At 41.0% G+C, this 20,553-nt stretch overlaps 1 protein-coding gene across 1 annotated transcript in view; it reads left to right on the forward strand.

The window, feature by feature from the left end:
• The window catches only part of GPI (glucose-6-phosphate isomerase), a 21,522-nt gene extending 8,528 nt beyond the window's left edge, over window positions 1-12,994 (forward strand). Inside the window, exons 5-18 of the mRNA XM_062499874.1 lie at window positions 1,077-1,160; window positions 1,246-1,392; window positions 3,041-3,112; window positions 4,096-4,140; window positions 4,909-4,962; window positions 5,859-5,919; window positions 7,207-7,250; window positions 7,474-7,626; window positions 7,945-8,074; window positions 8,439-8,515; window positions 9,785-9,913; window positions 10,342-10,417; window positions 10,500-10,566; window positions 12,006-12,994. Coding sequence (XP_062355858.1) covers window positions 1,077-1,160; window positions 1,246-1,392; window positions 3,041-3,112; window positions 4,096-4,140; window positions 4,909-4,962; window positions 5,859-5,919; window positions 7,207-7,250; window positions 7,474-7,626; window positions 7,945-8,074; window positions 8,439-8,515; window positions 9,785-9,913; window positions 10,342-10,417; window positions 10,500-10,566; window positions 12,006-12,129 — 1,263 coding nt within the window. The 3' untranslated portion in view covers window positions 12,130-12,994. The remainder of the gene's footprint in view (window positions 1-1,076; window positions 1,161-1,245; window positions 1,393-3,040; window positions 3,113-4,095; window positions 4,141-4,908; window positions 4,963-5,858; window positions 5,920-7,206; window positions 7,251-7,473; window positions 7,627-7,944; window positions 8,075-8,438; window positions 8,516-9,784; window positions 9,914-10,341; window positions 10,418-10,499; window positions 10,567-12,005) is intronic.
• Window positions 12,995-20,553: the final 7,559 nt, after the last annotated feature.

Below are 20,553 nucleotides of genomic sequence, written 5' to 3' on the forward strand. Positions count from 1 at the left end.
AAGAGTTTTCACTGGTGCCATCCTCTTGGTTGCTCTATGGTTTCAGTTATCAGAACCTGTGAATCCCTTTCATGCAGATGTATCTTCTCTGCAAAATAAAAATCATGTTAAGCGATTTCTTTGAAAATATTAACAAAGATGCTGGTTTCAGTTGACTTACTTAGCAGATGGGAATATAAGACTCTGACAATATTATCTATGGGTTACAGGAATGCTGTTACTAAAAGTAGATTTTCTGTTTGGAAAAATGAAAAGCTTAAACACTTGCAGTGAAGGAGAGAAAATATCAGCATAACTAAGTGCTATGTAGAAAAATTGCTTTAGAATTGGGGAATGTACTTGGAAGTACTCATGATATCAGAAAGATTACTTCTGTGATTAGTACAGATTAAATGTGTAGGTGGTAGATGATGGACAAAACTTGGCAACAAAATTTAGCATAGAGTTTGTTATAGAATAATTGTAATTTTGTTTTGGAACTTTCAGTGATGCTTGAAAAACAGGAGTACAGCAGGCGCTTGTATAATGTGCTGTTAAGGTGCAGCCCAGAAATGAATCCCAATGCAAATTATACGTGCAAGAGAAAAGCTTTCAGAATGTTTGGTTTGCCAGTAAATCTCTTATCTCCGTGGTTTTATTCATGCTGTCTTCCAGTTTAGTTAGTGAAGCTCTTTTTAAAGACACTTGAAGTATGCTTCAGGTTCAAATACTTGTTGCACATAGTTTAATGTCCAAGATTTTTTTGTTTTTGGATAGATGTCTCTTGCCTTAGCAAACATCGTAAATGCTACAGCAGTCCACACAGAAGGGGAAGAGTTTCAATTTCATCAAGCATTTGATGTTGTGTGTTTTTAATTCTATCTTAGACATAATGCAATGTCTAGCTAAGAAGGTAGCTCTGAGTGTAGGCTTTAAGGTCTAGAGGTTTGAAAGCTTTCTCTGGTAGCTCTTTGTAACAATACCTGAAAACAAAGCCCGTTTCCAGGGTTAGCATCAGTAGCTTCAGTGTAAGTATAAAACAGTCATTGCTTTTTTTGTTTTGTTTTGGTTTGGTTTTTTTTTTTTTTGTGCCACAGAGGGTCCGTAGTGGTGAATGGAAAGGCTACACTGGAAAGGCAATCACTGATGTGGTCAATATTGGGATTGGTGGCTCTGACTTGGTGAGTCCTTGACTTCTGTACATCCTGACAATCTTTGTGTACATGCTTACAGTGAGGATAAAGTCTAATTGTGGCTTCTATCCAGGGTCCTCTGATGGTAACTGAAGCCTTGAAACCATATTCCAAGGGTGGCCCTCGTGTTTGGTTTGTGTCCAACATTGATGGCACTCATATAGCCAAAACCCTGGCTGAACTCAAACCAGACACTACTCTCTTCATCATTGCATCAAAGGTATGTCTGATACGAGTACTGCCTGTGAAGAATTCAGTCAGAAGAGAGGGCTGTCTGCAGGAATATCTAGATCAGTGTGGGTTATCCTAAACAGGCCTGTTGTGATTCTTTCTAAACTTGCAGTACAAGGTTGTCTTGCTGCTGAAATGCTTGGGGATCTGTAAGTCAAGTGCTGAGAATTGCTTAACATAAATAAGATGCATGATCAATTGGATGTTGTCTGGGGTTTATTTCTCAGTCAATGCAAGTTTTAGCTTTATTCACAAAAGTTTGTTTTCTTGCACTTCTCTGTAGGTGGATTGTAGCATCCAGTGTAGTTATTTCTTTGGAATTCTGGATATTTCATTCCTAAAGGACTTTTGATCCTTTAAGCACAGTGTACTTGTTAAGTGTTCTGGTTTTTTGCATTAATGAATTGCAAGTACTTTAAGTATCTCAATTTTATAGGGTAGTCACAAAATACCTTCACCTGCTGAGTTGAGCTCTATAAATACTAAGCTGCCTTACTTAGAGGTAAAGATAGTCTGCTGGTACTTCATAAGGTGACACCTATTTCTGGTTACAGACTGAATAACTGCCTTTAAGTCTTGCTAGGAACTTACTCTGTAAGCAGTAATTGCCAGCAGCCCTGTCCCTCTGAGGAATGCTTCTGTCTGAGCAGAGGAAAGAGATAGACACAGACTTCATGGTTATGTAACTTGGGTCAGAGACAACCTGCAACAAATGAACATGTGTGCAATGCTTGCCATGCTCTGCACAGTGCTCATTATCTTATCTTGGCACTGCTGCAGCCAAGCAACAGCTTATGGAGTAATAAGGAAACTGCACAAAGTAATACTAATGGTCACTTGGGATAATTGAGTCCAGGGATCACGGTTCAAAGGCTTAGAAAGCTGCCACATTAAAAGAGTAACACTTGAGTTTGCTTGCCAGACTGTAGTTAGATAATTGGATATATTTGGAAGATGATGAATGGCATTTTTTTCTTTCCATAACAGGCTTATGTTTCATAATGAAATTTTTCTGGAGATGGATGAGAGTAGGATGAATCTGGTGTTCACCCTTAAAGCTAAATTTTGATGGCTGAATAATTCAGAATGGTTGTAGATACTTGCAAAACTGCATGACTGAACTTCTGTGCATACTTCATGAAGCAGGAAAATGCTTTCCTGTAATCAGCAAAAGAAAAATTATGTCAAGAGTCTTGGTAGAAATGAGTGTTCTTCCATGAAAAAGTAGGAATTGAAGGACAATAAGACTGTCCAGCTGGGTTATCCTATTTAGATGTTCAATTAGTTGTTTTAGTTGAACAATAAAACTTTTAATTTTTTTACTCAAAGACTAAAGTAGATTACTTTAGTCTCAAGGTTTTGCAGAACAGTTTGGGGAGTGGAAGGCAGGAGATGGGGAATAACTATTCCAATTTCAGATACATACTAGTTTACAACTAGATGGGTAAATCTAGCTATAGTATTGTTTTTTTTGATTTATAAGTTTGCTTTTTCCTGTAATCTGGCAGCAGCTGTGTATTATGAGCATCTAGAATCACTCTGCTCTGCTTATCTGAACATGTGATCCTTTAGTACCCTGAAGTTTTTTCTGTTTTAAGAACACTGTTTTACTTACTTGCTTGTTTTCCACTGTGCAGACTTTCACCACACAGGAAACCATCACCAATGCAGAAACGGCCAAAGAGTGGTTCTTGCGTGCTGCTAATGATGTAAGTCTGAGATGTGCAGCAGTTCTTGTGCAATTCCTTCCTGGTCAGTCTGTGTGCTTTGGAGCAGGGCCACTAACTGCCCAAACACAGCAAATTATATACTTGGATAATTTTAGTGCTTTGGTAATTATGGACTATTTTGTCCAAACCAAGTGATAACCCACTAGTTTTTCATTATAAATGGTTCTTGTGCATTATTTTCTAAATCTTACCTGTTAGTTAATAGAGTGTAGTGTTTGCTTTAGAGCTAACAAATAATTTGGTAGAACTACTGGTAATGAAAATGCAAGAGTGGTGTATGTGGTGCTACCTTTAAATTGTTGCCAAATTTTTAAAAACCAGGAATGAAGCTATGGTTGAAACAATACACTGACACTTCTATGGCAGATGGCTGTGCTATGAATAGAAACCTTGTATTTGGCTCATTCTCTCCTATTTCGAACTCTTAAAGAAAAAAAGCAGTTACTACCAGTTCAGGTTATAGTCTATAACCTGTTCCAGTCAGGGTAGCTGTGCTTTGTGTGAAAGGTGGGCTTTGAAATTGCTCCACACACTACTGTTCAGACTATTGTTTGTTTACCAGAATACCTTCTGAAAGACTGAAGTCTGAATCTGGAGCTTGACATTTATCAGTAGTTCTGGTTGTCTTGTTTTTTTGCCCCTGGCTGTAAGGGCAGTGAGTGTACATGGAACTCCATCTGCTCCAGAGGTGTGGTGGTGGTGTCCAGGCTGGTAACACTCTGAAGGAGAGGGTGTGCCCCTTTCTGGGGGGAATGCTGCTGGAGGGCTTGATGGGAATATCCTCAGAATGTTCTTCGGGTATGCTGCCAAATCCCACACTGAATGTGAATAAGATGTTTTCAAATTAATAACAACTGATAACAGTCAACAGCATGTTGTTTAAATGGTAGCAGATCAGCTTTATAACCAGAAATGAAAATAGTTAAGATTCTAGAGCTAACCATGTGTTTATCTTTATTAAGCCTTCAGCTGTGGCCAAGCATTTTGTTGCCTTGTCTACCAATGCTGTAAGTATAGTCAATCTAGTTAATTTTTCCTGTGTACCTTTAAGGCAGCCTTACCTTAAAATCTAGTAAGGAAGCCTGTCCTTATGCTTGAATATCAAATTTTAGCATTCCTCTTGAAGGAAAGCCTTTTTCTACTTAAAGTAACCGAAACACTTCTAGAATATTGAACTGTACCAAGACTGGACTTTGATTAGAGATGTGTGCTTTTTCTGCTAGAATTTTAAATCTGAAATCAAGAGCTCTTGTGCTTGAAATGACTTTTTATTAATGGGTGCTACTTCTAATTGCCTAAGTTGTGTGTGAATAGAGTTACATAAACAAATGTTATTCTGAACTCCAGGTAAGAGCTGAAATGGTGCAGGCAGTTTGAAAAATACTTATGATGAGCACACTCTGATGTGGTACTTCCTGCAAAAGTATGAAGCAGAGAGACTGGCAGCAGTTAGAAGAACACTGCAGTCATTGGCAGGCTGTCAGGGACTGATATTACAGTTCTGGTAAATGTAAACTGAATGTCAGGCCAGCTTTAACTATATGGCCACCTAGATTAATCAGAAAAAGAATGTATGTCATTGATTTGTAATAGTGAATAATGATAGTTATTTCTGGAAATGTAATTTTTGAGATGGCTGCTATGCATTTTTTTAAAATTAGATGTGGTTGTCAGATTGTTTATTTAATAGACACTAAACTTGTATTTGCTTGCTTGGTTTAAAGCTTTTTGACTTCTGGTTTTACTTATGGTGTTTTTTTTCATGTTTATTTTAGCCTAAAGTTAAAGACTTTGGAATTGACCCAGAGAACATGTTTGAGTTTTGGGATGTAAGTAAATGTCTGATATGTGGTAGATGGTAGCTGTTAGTTTTTTCTGAAGCAAGTAAGAGGATTCCAACTAAATGTCTGGAAACTGCTAAGCAGTTTCTAAAGCAGCAACTCCTAAATGATAGGAGCTGTATTCAGTGCACTGAAATAACTGGAAACCCTTAACTAAAGGCAAATTAAGAACTCTTGCCCATTCTGTTAAAGTCTTCCCATCAAAGGTCTGAAGAGGAGTGTTCTGTGTTCTTAGATGTCCAATGAGCTGTTGAGTAACAGCAGATAGTCTGGCTTATTACTCTATTCAAGTAGTTATTATAAGCTGTGACATTTGCCTGTTGGTGTCTATGGTGTATAACCTAGGCCTGGTAAAGGTCAGATGTCAGAAATGGGAGCCTGATGGGAGACTTTCTAGCAGATGCATATTTTAAGTATACTGCCCTTAGTCTTGGTCCTTTATACTTAATTAGAAACAGATTGGTATGTCTCATTGACTAATGGCCTGACGAAGGACCCGCTGTTCAGAAGTTCTTTGGAATGCTACCTTTCCCAAGTGTCAGAATTTTGCTGAAACAGGCTTTCCCTGTAGAGGGGTGATATTATGAGAGCAGTTATACAAGCTGCAAATTTGGGATTTGGAAATGAACTGGAACCAAGCTATCTACTTAAGAGATGTTATAAAAATTGGACAAGTAGGATAACTTCAGACTCTCAAAAAAGGCATTTGTTAGGGTGCACTGTAAAAGTGCAGGTTCCCTTGACTACGCCAGATATATACAGTGAACTGTCACCAGAAAGGGTGTTGATTTTGCTGGGAACAGTCTAAACATATGCTGCTGTTTTCTAACAGCTTGAATGTAAAAGCCTTGCACTTCTCTATCTCAACCATCTCTTGTTTGCAGTGGGTTGGTGGCCGCTACTCCCTCTGGTCTGCCATTGGTCTCTCCATTGCCCTGCATATTGGTAGGTATTCTTGTGATGCCACCATGCCAAGAATTGCTCTGTTTGCTTCAGGAATGTAACTATGGGGTGTGCATTAACAGTAGTGGATTGTGAATCAGATGTGGGGCAAGTACTGTTTACCTGCATAGTCTGAGTGGTTGGATGTGCGTGCTGAAAAACCCAAGTCCTGTCTCTGGTTCTGCATATGAGCTCTGTTTAACATTCTTAACTGTGTCCTTCTGCTGATTCATGTTGTTCCCAGTACTTTGTCTAGGCTGTAGGGCCTGATAATTACATTTGTTACCTCATCACTGCTTTCAGATGTTTAAAGTCTGAAGTTATAATTCTAGCTTTCTAGGCAAAAGCTAGAATTCCCTTAGACTGGGGTTAGAAGAATAACATGGGGCTTGGTGTTTTTTGGAATTATATGAATAGGGGTCTTCATGTGGTCTTCATGTGTAGAAAAATCTATTGTAAGAGCAAAATAAACAAATCAGGCACTTACTGTTTTGTCTGCAATAAACTGTTCATTGCTGCTGTCAGACAGATTTGGTGCTGACTGCTGACATGCCAGCCTATCTGCTCTTCTTCCTCTTAGACTGCTCAGCTCCCAGAGCTGGCCTCTGACCATAGGTAAAGCTGCTGCTTTAACACTTCATCTCCCAACTCTTATGTAAGAATCAGGATTTCTGTTTTTGCAGGAAAGGCTAGCCTTAGTGAAACTGTTCATTTGGGAAAGTGAATGGAGGTTTAAATACCCAAACTACAAAGCAAAGAAAGCTCAGGTGAAGTGAGAGAACAGGGAAGGGAGGGGCCTTTTTCTTTCAGAATCTTTCTAGAGCTATTTCTCTTACACCAGTGCAGAAATCCCTGCCAAAATCCCAGTGCCCTCCCTGCTAGCAAGGCTAGCCTTGCCCTGTTCTTTTGCGGGGGAGTGTCTCTCCCACTGGCTGTGATTAAGTGTTCAAAATTGCTAAAAACTATGTGGCCTCAAAGCAGGCTCTGTATTAAAGGCCTGTTTTCCTTCTAGTTGCTCATTCTGCCTTAATGGGGATTTTAGGCAAAGGTTTTTGAATTATGTTTCATGAAGTTGGACTTGTTCTGAAGTCTAGGCTTTAAGCATAAGTGAATGTCTGACTTAGAGGATGCAGAATTCAGGAGAAGTCTAAGTGCAGCTTTAAACTCAGTTAGTAGCTGGGAGCCTTTCTGCGTACAAGGAACCAGAACTGTTTTGCAGTTGTCTCTAAGCAAAATCAAGTTTAAGTTGTAATAGTAAATACAAACTGACCTCTTTCTTTCCATTGTTAGGTTTTGACAACTTTGAGAGTCTGCTTGCAGGAGCCCACTGGATGGTGAGTGTGGGATGCCCATTTCAGATTTGTTCCTCTTTGAGCTGTTTGTAAGGAAACAGAAGGCAGGTTGATTTCTAAAGCTCAGCTCCCATGTCCTCGTCAATGATGTTAAAATGACAGTGGGGAGCTCTCACTGGATCAGCACAACAGTAAAAACTATGTAGGAGTTGGGAGGGATGCCAGTTGCTCTATCAGAGGTGTAACTTCCCTTTGTGTTATGCAGGATAATCACTTCCACACTGCCCCTCTAGAAAAGAACGTGCCCGTTCTGCTGGCCATGCTGGGGGTGTGGTACATCAACTGCTACGGCTGTGAGACCCACGCCCTGCTGCCCTACGACCAGTACATGCACCGCTTCGCCGCCTACTTCCAGCAGGTAGGGCTCGCGCAGCACGGCTTCAGCCGAGTGCAGATAAGAGTGCCCTGGTTCACATCCTGGATGCGTGTGTCAGATAAACTGCCCTCCATTCATGCGAGTCAGTCGCCTAAAGAGGCTGGTGCCAAGAATCGATTTCACCTCATTTCTGCGCTTAAAGACCTTTTCCTCATACCTCTGTTATCTTGATGTCTGTAAATTAAGTGGCTGTATCCCTGGTGCTTAGAAAATTTCTATAAACAAGCACTATTTATTGCAGTTGAAGTATGTATAGAAATCTGTACCGATTCAGAGTGACCCTGCCCTTCTCTTCTTTAGGGTGATATGGAGTCTAATGGCAAATACATTACCAAGAAAGGCTCTCGTGTGGACTACAGCACTGGCCCTATTGTTTGGGGAGAGCCTGGCACCAATGGGCAGCATGCTTTCTACCAGCTCATTCACCAAGGTAAATAAACTGTTCAATACCTTGTCCTGGAATTAAAGTCTGGATGGCTGCAGAGCTGCACAAATCAGAGTTTGCTCTTATTTAGAGGTTGGACTCCTATCTAACCTAGCATCACATTGCTATGGGGTTTTAATTAGTGGCGTGTGAAAGCTACAAGATGCATGTTTTAACTGTGAGATAAAGCTGAAACTACTGAGCCGTGTGTTACTTCCCCCTGCTGCAAATAATAATGCTCTTCTATAAAGCTTTTAAAAATGACCGAGTCTGCCAGTAACTCTGAAAATAGGGTGAAAAGTAAAGGTTTCCTAAAACTTACCTAATGCAGGGTTATTTACCTGGCCTTTGTTTTTTTTTTTTTTAACAGGAACTCGTATGATTCCCTGTGACTTCCTGATCCCAGTGCAGACCCAGCACCCCATCAGAAATGGCTTGCATCACAAGGTAAGTTCTTTGTCAGGGCACCGTATTTCTTGTGGCTCAAGGTGCTGAAGCTTACTTGATATTGCATTGTGTGATATTTCTAAATGTCCCTTTGAAACTATACACAAAAGCTCTGTCATCATTCACAACAGATTTTAAAATACCAAATTATAATTGCAAGTTATATGTAATGCCAGTGGTATGTTTATTCTTGAGGCAATTGCAGTGACAGCTTGAGGCAGCTCAGTGGTGTTTCCTGTGGGTCTGCTGAAGCTGGAAAGAGTTGAGCAATTAAGTATTTAAAATTCCTTGAAGAATTGTAAGGAATGTAGTTCCTGGAGAGTAGGAAGAAACAAATTCTCAGACCTGATGTCACACCACCTCTGAAGCTTTCAAGTATTAAATTCTAGGACAAAGTTTGGTGAATCTAATGGTTTGGCTGGGGTGATAGCCTTCTACACAGATTTATTTTTTTTTAACCTTTCCAGTTTTTAGTTTATCATCTGACTAAGTATTTTTCAATGAACTGTGATTTTTTCTGAACTTCCAAAGGTGGAAACATGTTGAGGTTAACTATTTACTGCATACTTAAAAAAAAAAGTGTATTTACTAACTGAATTTCAGTCTTGTCATGATTTCAGATTGCAAGGGCTATTTGAGTTGTGTAATAGTAATTTTTTGTTAAGTAAGAGCAAATACAGGTGAAAATTCAGAGTATGACTTCACAAAAGGGGGAAAAGGCTTAATTTGACTGTGAAACACATACTGTATCTTCAGGCAGGACAAAACCACAGATAAATTTGCAGGCTAACTTTTGACAGGGAGCTCTAAGTTAAAACCTTGCACTGCATTGGTAGGGATTGGTGTATGGTAAGCTGTGGGGATTTTTCTGGCATACGGATGAATAAATGCATGTTAGGTGGTTACGTTTGAGTCTTTGCACCTGGCTTTCTGTGAGATGGTGTGGCATGAGAAAATCACAGATTATACTCAGTGAAAGGGTTGTGTGAAGTCCTGGCTCCTCTGGTGCTATTAGGAGACTTGCTGCCAGCTTCAGCAGGAGGAGCAGGATTCTGCAAAACTGTCCTGGTTGTCTTTGGATACGTGTACTTCAGAATAGTACGAAGTCTCCTGGCACTCTGAAGGAAGAAGCAATACCTAAAACAGCTGCATATTTCATTGCCACAGTGTTAAAACTGATGTGTTAGTCTGGACTAGGTCTTGGTGTGGGTTCAAGCACCACTGTTACCAGCTATGCAAATGGAACTTGTGTTCATTTCTATCTGCTAGATCCTTCTGGCCAACTTCCTTGCTCAGACTGAGGCCTTGATGAAAGGGAAGACGGCTGATGAGGCTCGCAAGGAACTCCAGGCAGCTGGGCTGAGCGGAGAGGCTCTGGAGAAGCTCCTTCCCCACAAGGTACCCAGGGCTTGGGAGGTGCTGTGGCAGTGAGGGCTTTGCTGGGGGCAGCTGGGACGGGGTGGCACTGATGGCACCTTGGCAGGGCACTTGGAACAGGCTTTGAGCAGCACTTTGGCTCTGAGGCCTTGGAGGTGTTCCAGGAAACATGGGCTATCTCAGCACTGCCCTGGGCTAGTGACTTTTGGGTTACTATTTGTAGCCCACAGTAGCCAGCAATGGTGCTTGGAGACACATTTTTCACTGTATTTGTAGAAAAACATGGGAATAATACAATTTTATAGTTGAAGGCCTTTAAAGCTTTCAGGACCTTGTATTTGCTGCTAATGCAAATAATCTAGCGTGGACTCTAAAGAAGATAAAACCTGCAATTTTCTGATGGAAGTGTTACAACATACTAGGTGATAATGTCACTCTTGTTTTGAAAGGTCTTTGAGGGAAATCGACCAACTAATTCCATCATGTTTACAAAACTCAACCCCTTCACCCTGGGAGCCATCATTGGTAAGCAAATATATTTCTCATCTCTGAATGCTAATGAAGACTTTCTGATCAAGTTTATTGATAAATGTCTTTCTGCTTATAGCCATGTATGAGCACAAGATATTTGTTCAAGGAATTGTCTGGGACATTAACAGTTATGACCAGTGGGGGTAAGTTTCCTTGGTTTGTTTTGTGTATACTTCTTGACAGATTAATTAATCTATCATGAGTTAGAGAAAAGACAATCAAAAGGGTTTTATACTTGGAGCACATGGTTATGGGATAGCTTTAAATGAAAACATATTTTTCTGGGGATAGGTTTCCATGCCATAATGCATTATGCATAATGACTTGTACATAATTTTGGCTGAGGACCTCTGAGTTTAGGAAAACACTACGAATGTAAGAAAGATGCGCTAGTGAGGAAGATAGTCAAGCAGGCTGAACACATGCTCTGAGAACTAGGAAGGAAAAGGTTTTCCCTACAGCGTGTGAAAAAAGTATTTTACCTCTAGATTAGTAGGCAGTTTGGCATCTGTGGAGCAAAAGACTGATTACCTCTTAATTTTCCTGTGCTGGAGAGACAACATTCCTGGCAGAGGTCTGTGTAGGCAGCAGCCCTTGGTCTCCTGCAGGCTTCATCTGTGACTGAAGGCTGTGCTGGAGCTCCATGTGCACAGCAGTAGCTTGAAGTCTGTCATTGTGTCACTTTAAAAATTTAATTAGTAGCTGATCAAGTTCTTCCATCTATAGTAATATGAACTGTAAACGTACTGTGTGTACGCTTAGGTAGAGGGATTGGGAAATAAGATTTTTCAGGTGCAGCCTGCTTATGCTGTGAGGGGTTGTTTTGAAGAGCACGTTTGCTCTACAGGTGTAGAGTATCTGTTTACACTAAGCTACCTTAGTCTTTGTATGTGTTCTTCAGTGCTGTGCTACCACACCATTTTCTATAACTAAATACTGTAGCAGAACTAAGAGTACTTCATAGTACAAGCTGATGTCTGCTATAAATTCTGAAATTAGGAGTGCTGTAGGGGTAAGTACAGCTTTTATTGCCACACATGGAATTCCAGGATGGCATCTGAAAGTGGAATGTGGGGGTGCTGTAGAATCAGCCTTGTTTCTTGCAGCTGTTGGAATATCCCAGGTTCTTAGAGGTGGGGTGAGGCTGCAACTCCTTAGAGGTGCTGGGGGTGCTTCCAGGCTGCAGTTCAGCTGATTGTTTGGGTGACACAAATCAGTGTTCTGAGCACTGCCATGTTCAACACTGAACAGGAGCCACCTGAATGCATTCTGCACTGGGGCAAGCTGCATAAATGCAAGTGACCACTAAGGTGAAAAGACTTGACTTTTAAAACAAAATTTTCTCTTAGACATCCTGTAATCTGTGCTGTGTGCTCAGCTAATGAGCTGTGAGAACTCTAGTTTTTCATTAATGACACTGAATTGAATACTGAGACAGTAATTTTTGAGGGGGTAAAATATGGTGTTCACTGGGAAGTTACTTTTTGCTGGCATCTGTTAATATCAGTGGCTTATAGTAAATACTCTAAATTGCTAGCACTAATACTGCTTTTTTCTCTTTTTGCTGATTTTGTAAATGCAGAGTTGAGCTTGGAAAGCAACTTGCCAAGAAAATTGAGCCTGAACTGGAGTCAGATGCTCCAGTGACGTCTCATGATAGTTCAACAAATGGGCTCATCAGTTTCATCAAAAAACACAGAGCTTGAAATGAAGTACTTGGAGGATGTCGACAATCTTACCACCGAGTACCCAAATCTGTTGTAGTTGTGCTTTTTTTTTTTTTTTAGCCACTTTTAACAAAAATAGCACTTTACAGATATAGTTCTCTTCACTTGTTGCAGTTGATAATGTTGTTTCAAGTGTTACAAATGAAACTAGTTTTGTGAAACCCTGAGATTCTATAGCTGCTTTCTATTTCTGTGGCTGTTAATCTGTAAAGTGCAGCTGGTATATTCCTCAATTCTTATCCCCCAACTTCCTTAAAGATCATCACCTACTGATACTAGAAAATAAAGGGCATCATGGATGAGTAAAACTTTTTAACTTTTATCTTTAAAGTTCAGCCCTAGTAACATTTGCTTCACTCACTGTGTAAGGTCCTCTGAAGCCAAATGAGCTGACTTCTGTTGTTTTGGACTGGTTCTACTGTATGCTGGAAACTAGAATGTGTTTAAAGAATCAGACCTACAGCTGTAAGGTTGTTCGGTTACATTTCATCCCTTTTGGGCAAGATGCAGACTCTTGTTCCCCCCCAGTGCTACTGTGAAAATGCAAGTTTATTGATGTTTGGTAAAAGACTTCCTTTTTCTCTTCTGTAAGCTGTGTGCACAGCTATCCAAAAAGGAAGAAAGTTCCTGAAGAGACAGTGATATCTTAACGGTTTCCCAGAGTTTGTGAAGCAAAAGCTTGGGATCACTTGGAGAAGAACTGTGGTCTTGCTATCCTCCAGGGGCAGTTTCTCTCTGTTTAATCAGCATTGCTGTCTCACAACAATAATGAAAAAATAGAAACCTGTTGTTAATAAGTTGTTCCTCTTCTGTTCTCTACTACTGTTATCCTCTTTGCTAGCAAACTGGCATGCTCTGGCTATTGTTCTGTAACACCTTTAATAAAGGTAAGACACAAGCATTGAAAGGAAGCTTTGGTTCTCATACCCCTAGTGCTGACTACACTGGGTGAGCTGGAACCCCTTCGCGCCCATCTTTGCTGTGCGGCATCACGGCCGGGGCTGGGTGCCGTGGGATGAACCGCTGTGGCGGTACCGCCGTGGTGCTTCACCGTCCCCCTGCAGGGCTTAGGCTCGGACCGGTGGAGCAGTATTTCCGTGTGAAGCACGGTCACGAAGAGAAGCCGCTAGAGGGAAGCGTGCTGTTGTCCCCGGCGGCTTTAACCCCGCTCCCGCCGTGCCCGGGCGCTCGGCTCCGCTCGCTGCTCTCCCGCTCCGTCCCTGAGGGGCCGGGGCCGCGCGCGGGGCGCCCCCTGCCGGCGCGGCCCCCAGCCCTGAGGGGAGGAAGAGCGGCGGGCGGGTCGGCCCCGAACTGCCCCGGGGGCTGCTCTGTGCCGTAACCCCGCGGGTTACACCGCATCCGAGCGCTAAAGAGGCTTTCAAAAACGGCTACAGTGGTTGAGGAGGCCGCAAGGGAGGGTCTGTGGCTGCATTTTGAAGAGGAGGTGATATAAAACCCACACGTAGGAAGGTTTTGTGGCCTCTGGGTCTTTGTTTTGTGAGCTGTGCCCTGATACATGTCTTGTGGGGTAACACAGCCACTTTGTGACTGATTCTTGAGCTTCACTCAACCGGTTTAAATCTTTCCATTTAGTATGAAGCCCCTGCATTCCTGCAAGAATAAAAGTGATTTCTGCATAAATTGTACTCTGGTAATGAGAAATTCCAATCCATTCAATTATATCTGGGAAATTGTAATGGGCATGGCTGAGGGCTGATGAAACTTGTCATATACCGGAGAGAATGAAAGGCAGTGATGTGCCTGAAGCAAGCAGAAACTTGTCATACCCCTAAAATGGCACACAGTTCCTAATCCTCAATCCCATCTGTTACCTGTACGACCTACTCCATGTGAAAGCCTCTCAGGAAGTACTGAGGGGAGATTCTTCAGTCAATCTAGGCTAAACTGATGCTGTATTTTACACTTGCAATGCTAATTTGACTATCTAATCCTACTAGCATCTCAATGTCAAAATTCATGAATGTATTTTAGGAGTTCTTGAGAAGGTAATTACTGTATTCATGGGAAAAATCTGATACTTAAAGAAAATTATGCTAAATTCATAGTGTATTCCCAGTAGATGTGTATATAGTATAGATTGTGTGGGTTTGAGTTTGAGGGATATGTTTGTATAGCAGTTGATCTAAAAAGACTATCTTAAAAGAACTATGCCTGTGAAGGTGTCTTCCAGTCCTTTTGTTTAGAGGATTGGGCAGGAATAATCAATGAGTGATCCCTTTTGGCCAAGTCGCAGTGATCTGATCTGCTGGGACTGTTTTAATTTCCAAACTATCCTGTGCTACATGTGGAGCTCCTGAAGATTTCATGAGCTTGGGCTGAAATCTTGAAGGAGGAGAAGATAAAACTCCAAATCTTATTGTGGTTCCCAAACTGTACCAATAACTTCAGTTGAACCTGTTGCAGTTATGAGAAATAATGAACACTTACAGATCTGCAGTGCTCAGGTCATGAATATGAATCAGTCAAGTAAAAAGAAGATAGCTTTGCCTCATTTGTTTTTTACCTATTTCAGGTATAGTGTTTGTTTAGGGGCTCTTGAAATTATTCTGCTTTGGTAGTTCCTGCTGTTATTTGTTTGGCTTCCAGAGAGAAAGTTAAGCAACTTGGATTATTAATGAAAATTCAGCAGAGAAAAGCTTGCTTGTGGCTTCTAGCTCAGTCAACCTTTAATGCTAGTAACTGAATTGCTCTACCTTCTCTGAAAGAAAACTTCGAGTTTTTGCTAGTTTTGTGGCACAGGGTTTGTCAAAATAGATCAGATAAAAAGTAGTCCTAAAGCTAAATATTACCAGAGGGCTGGTAATATCCAGACAATTTTTTTATATCCTCACTTTTTCTTCTGTGTTCCTTCTTAGATGGATTTTTCTGAGAGAAGGAAATGATAAAATCATGATGTTCTGTTAAAACAAGATTTCCCAAACCTGCTGGATGTACTTGAAATTTCAAAAAGTATACTCGCAAGGGAATTTGTACTTGGGTTGTAATAGTCCCTGGATTTTACTTGATGATGGTTTCACAAGTAGACACACTTTTAGAATTTCTCAAAACCTTTTTTTGAGATTTGTGGTCTTTCCTCTAAGGAAATACTTTGAGCCCAGAACTGTGGACCAGGAAGTGCTAATGTGGAGAGGACACTCATTGTGGCTGTCCGTGCTGAATGGGGCTATCCCTGGCTAGGGGAAATGAGAGGAGCTGGGGAAGGGATAGTCCTTGCAGAGTCTGGAAGCTGGCTGTGCACGCAGGATGCAGCTGAGGGAAGAGCTGGATGTCAAGGACTTGGCCTGCGACCCTGCGTCTGGAACACTCTCAAGTATGTGGTAATTCCCAGAAAGGCTGAGCTCTGCCTTTCATCAATAGCAGCAGCCACAAGAGACAAGATCTGCTAGAAAGACCCCCTCACACAGGATAAAAGCAGAGCATGTTGTTTGTTGTTCTGAGTACTGGTGAACTGTGAAAAAAATTAAATTGGGAGTAGCAGTTATTTGTTGAATATTTCTTTTAGGCTTTGGACTTACAAAAAACACCAGTTTTGTCATTCTAAGTCTATAAAATGGGTAACCAATGAGTTTGACAAGTTCAGACCTTGGCTCTGACTTTTCATACAGTTTTCAATTTACAGTTGATTTAAGTTTATTTGGAAACTGCAGATTAACTAAAGGGCTTTGCTGTGCTAGCAGAGCTGCTCATTTTAGAACTGCTTCTCCAGGCTTTTCAAGGCATGCAATACCTTTTTTTTTTTTTCAGCTACCTTGACGAATCTCTTCACTTTTGTTGTGGTATTGATACTGTATCTAATAGGAGTTTTTTAAATTATTTATTTTCCAAAACCTGTAATAGGCTTCAACACAACAACAAAGAGCAGTTTGCATAGCTCTGTGGCTGGGTAGTCTGTGCTTCAACAGCAGTTTTTCCTGAGCAGCTTAAGAAAATCAGTGTTCCCAGAGCCAGAACAGAACAAGAGGGGCCAACAATTTACTCCCTTGCAGCAGGACGGGAGAAAATGGCCTCCAGTTGCACCAGGGGAGATTCAGACTGGATACCAGGAAACATTTCTTCACTAAAAGAATTATCAAGTGTTGGAACAGGTTGCCCAGAGAAGTTACAAAATCACTGTCCCTGGAAGTGTTCAAAAAGCATGTGGACATGGTGTAGTGATGGACCTGGCAGTGCTAGGTTAATGGTTGGGCTTGATCTTAAAGATCTTTTCCATTCTTAATGATTATCTGATCATCTAGAGCCTCACTGGAGTTCTTAATAAATAATTCTCAGTGTTGGTCTTCAGTGGACTTTTAAACAATAATTACTTAATCTTGAGCTGGGTGAGTGTGCTGGTTTTGCAATAATTGATTTCTGATGAAGAGGGAAAAAATCAGCCACAGAAGTGATCATGTTCTAATCACAGTGAGTGATAATGGTCTTATTACCTAAGTCATGTTCAATTCTCAGCTCATCCACCTGCCTTGTGTAATCACAGTGAATTTTAGAATGACAAAGACATGAAATTAAAATGAGTACATGGATTTCACCCACTCTAATCTTAGAGCTATGAGCATGGTATAAGGATGACTGGCCAGGGTCCATATGTACAGCTTGGGTCAGATCCTGCTTAGTTATATTTCCACTGGATTGAGACTTTACTGGGGAGATTTACTGTCTTACAATTCATACCTAGATTCTCATGGACCCGTGAAAATGCCTCATTGACTTCAGCAGACAGTGGTCTGTGCCTCAGATTATTAACTGCAGTCATGAGGAGTTTGGGGTGACCTGCATTATGTGACAAAGATATTTTGGCCTATTTCAACCTGGTCACACAGCTCCCCACAGCGTAAGGGTTAAAAACAGGAATCTGCAGTAAGAGATATATGCACATGCAATGAACTTCCAGTGTAGCCTGTAGAGTCTTTCTAATCTGGCCCCATAACTCATTTCAGAGGTGAGCAGTATTCAATAATAAAAGGCACCTATTTGTTTGAAATGTGTGCCTTTGGAGCTGAATTAGAAGATGAATGATGCTCTAACTGTTTGATGTAAAAGAGATCCTGCAGTAGTGCTCTACCATGCTGAAAACATTTTGCTGTTAAATAAGTTTAAGGTGGAACAAAAATAATATGGTGGTGTCCTTAATTCTTTTAATAAGAAAAAAAGCAGACATAGATATTTTAAATAGACATATGGGTTTTGCATATATTAAAATACATTGAACTTCTTTTCCCTTTTAAAGCCTTGGAGATCTTCCTTGTGGGAGATACGGACATTCCCTTCATATTGGGTGCATTTACCACAAGGAAAGCTGGAGAAAACTTAAAAGTGTCCGGTTTTATTTAAAACCTTGGTGGTCTTCAACGGCTGCCCCACAGTTCCAGCCTGGTACAAACTTAAACAGAGCTCTTTGTTGCTCTTGAATGTGACATAATCCTTTCATCTGGCATGCTGAATGAAGTATGCACATGGCTTTTTTGCTACCCCTGCTGGGCTGCCTTGTTACACCTTCAGAGCAAACCACCCCCAGTAAAAAAGCTTGGGCTCTGTCATCCACCCTAATGCCAATAAACAACAGATAACTATGGCATCTTTTGGCTTTAAAATGCTGCCCCTCATTAAACTTGTGTGTTGAGGAAGGAAACGGCTCCCCACATCATTGTTTCTTGTAGATACAGAGTACATTTTTTTTGTTGTTTGCATGTTTGCTAATTTGAAGCTCTTTGAAGAATCCTACAGAGAGATCAAAGACAAAAGATTAGAACGTTTTTAATAAAGTGAAGAAGGATCAGGTTAGATCAAAGGGACAAGCTGACAGGAAATAAGTAGGTGCCGTTGTTGGCTGACACTTGCATGCTGTAGGGTGATTTCTGTGTTAATGTGAGGTCAGAAGGAGGATTGCTTTACATCTTATTGTCTCCAGACTTTGCTGACTGGGTGTGTCTTTGTACTTCACTTTAATCTCAAAAATTAAAACCCATAAAGTCACAGTTTGGCTCAGTCACATGATTTTTCTAGTTATTTAACTCTGGTTTTGAAATAAAAATAAAATTTGGAATGCACCAGCAGGGTATGGAGGTAATTAATTGGCCTGCAAAGGGATTCAGCTACAGGAATATTCGTTATCAGAGGCACTGGGCCTCAATCACCCCCACTGTCATTCTGCTGACTTTAAGGGAATTAAGTCTTCCCCCACTGTTGCAAGAGGAAATGTATTTTCTTTACATACACACCAAAGCCTTGCATGCTCACAGGTTGTACTGCTGTAGATAAACCAGTACAATAAATTAATTTTGTCCCTTCAGTTTATGATGAAGTTTTATTAGTATAGAGCTGCTAATTGGGAAGAATTTATTTCTCTGAGAGACTGAAGTTGCAGCACTAATTGGAATGGGCTCACTGGCCTCCTTGTGAACTTCGGTGTCTAGGTTGTGGTGGATGCAGGGTTGGCTTTGGCTGCTTGGTATCTGTACATCAGAAGCAAGGTGCCTCACAAAATACCCTTCTAACAGTAAATCACCTTTCTGCCTCATGTAGCTAGGAGCTAATTTGAAGAGTCAGGAAACAAAGCAGATTTCTTTACTATATGATCCATGGGTGAATTTGTAGTTCCACACAACTTGATCTCCCCATGTGTTTTCACAGGGGAAGAAAATAAACAAGTGCTCAAGAGGTCTCTGTGTCCTTGTGATCATGAAACCTCCTCTGTAAGGATATTTCCAGGCAAAGCTGCAGGACTGGGGCCATAGAAACAATCTTGTTTTCTTCCACAAAGGCTGGAAGCACAGGTTTTCTGCTCCACTCAACTACATGTGGAGTTGCTCCTCCAGCACTGAGGCCTCTGCTGCCCGGTGCAGAAGGGCACACCGATGGTTTGCACCACATGCCTTGTTGGGCACACCATGATGCAAGCAATAACTGGCTGTTCTAAATCCAGTCATGTTAAACCAAATTAGAAGGGTTTGGTATGGCCTTAGAAGGAGCTCTGCTCAGCCCCTTGCTTAGGATTATGACACGGATAATAGTCATACTTGATTGCAGAAATGTATTTTTATTGTATTTTGTTATTTTTTCTTGTAGTTGGTTATGTAAATGAGCTATCATTCTACTAAAACGAAGTATTCTGTAAAATAAAGTTACCCAGATATTTTGGGGCAAAGGAAAGCCAATGGGAAGAGATACCTGTTTGCAAACTGAAGAAAGTTTGTGAGTCTCAAAGGGATGCAAGAAAGATCACTGAGTTTGACTAATGTGCACCAGTTGGAAAAGGGTTCCTTTGCCCTACCTGTGCTGTGGCTGAGCAGAGCTGTTCTCTCCTGGAGCACACGGCTCGAAGCCAGATCTTCATATGCTGCACCACTGTTTGCTGCTTCACACCCTCCTCACTGAGGGATCCAGTGGGCAGTGATGGAAAGCCACACGAGAGCCTGTGGGAAGTGCTGCTGTTATGGATGCAGTCAAGATCACTTCACAGTGCAGTCTGTGAAGATTCAGTTTCAGGACATGCCATAACCCTGGAGGTGCAGTGCCATTAAGCCAACAGTAGAGAAAGACATGGGAAAGAAATCACATGGTTTCCTTTTGAACATTGTCTCATTTTTTTTTTTTCGTGTTCCATGGAGCTAACTGTGTTGCCTGGCTCTTAGTTTTTGTGCTTGTTAGAATCTAATTAAAATTGCTTTTAAGTCATATATATGCAGCATTCAGACAGGAAAAAGACTGGAAGCTCCTCAAGCCCAAGTGCTTCTGTGTGCCCTTTGTAACAGCCACATCCGTCTACGTCTGCACCCAGACCTGAGCTCTCACCTTAGTCCCTGGTGAGTCCCTTGCTAGGCCTGGCTTTGGTGGGAAATGTGCACTGATGTGCTTCTTTAAGCTTTTGGATTTAGAAGTGGCAGGTCATTCTTTATGAGATTTATCTGTCCAGTTAAAACATTGGAATTTTTCCTAATTTTAGGCACTGCATGAAGCTCTTCTTTTGCAATAAAATACAATCACAGGGAAAAGACTGTTTGAAAAAAAGGAATAGTGCTTGTGTAGCAGAAAACTAGGGATCTTTGGGATCTCAGTAGTGGACAGAAATGTCTAAATCCTGCTGAAGTTGTGAGGGATTCTAATCCATCTGAACACAGGCTTCTGGATTATAGAAGTGCAGGAAAAATAGGTCATCTCCAAATCAGAATAATCTGGAGCTGTAAATTGATTCTGTTAAATTTGTGCAATCTTTTAGTATATACAACACCATAAATCTACAGGCATTGCAGGAGACTGATAGGATTGGAATGTAGCAAAAATTCAAGGTACTCAAAGCACTCTAAGATTATGAAAGGAAATGGAAGAAAAAGAGTCTCTTTTAATGGACTTTGCAGAATGAAGATTAACAATTCAGGGAGAGGTGCA

Source organism: Cinclus cinclus, chromosome 11, assembly GCF_963662255.1.
Source record: "Cinclus cinclus chromosome 11, bCinCin1.1, whole genome shotgun sequence".
NCBI classification, from domain to species: Eukaryota; Metazoa; Chordata; class Aves; order Passeriformes; family Cinclidae; genus Cinclus; species Cinclus cinclus.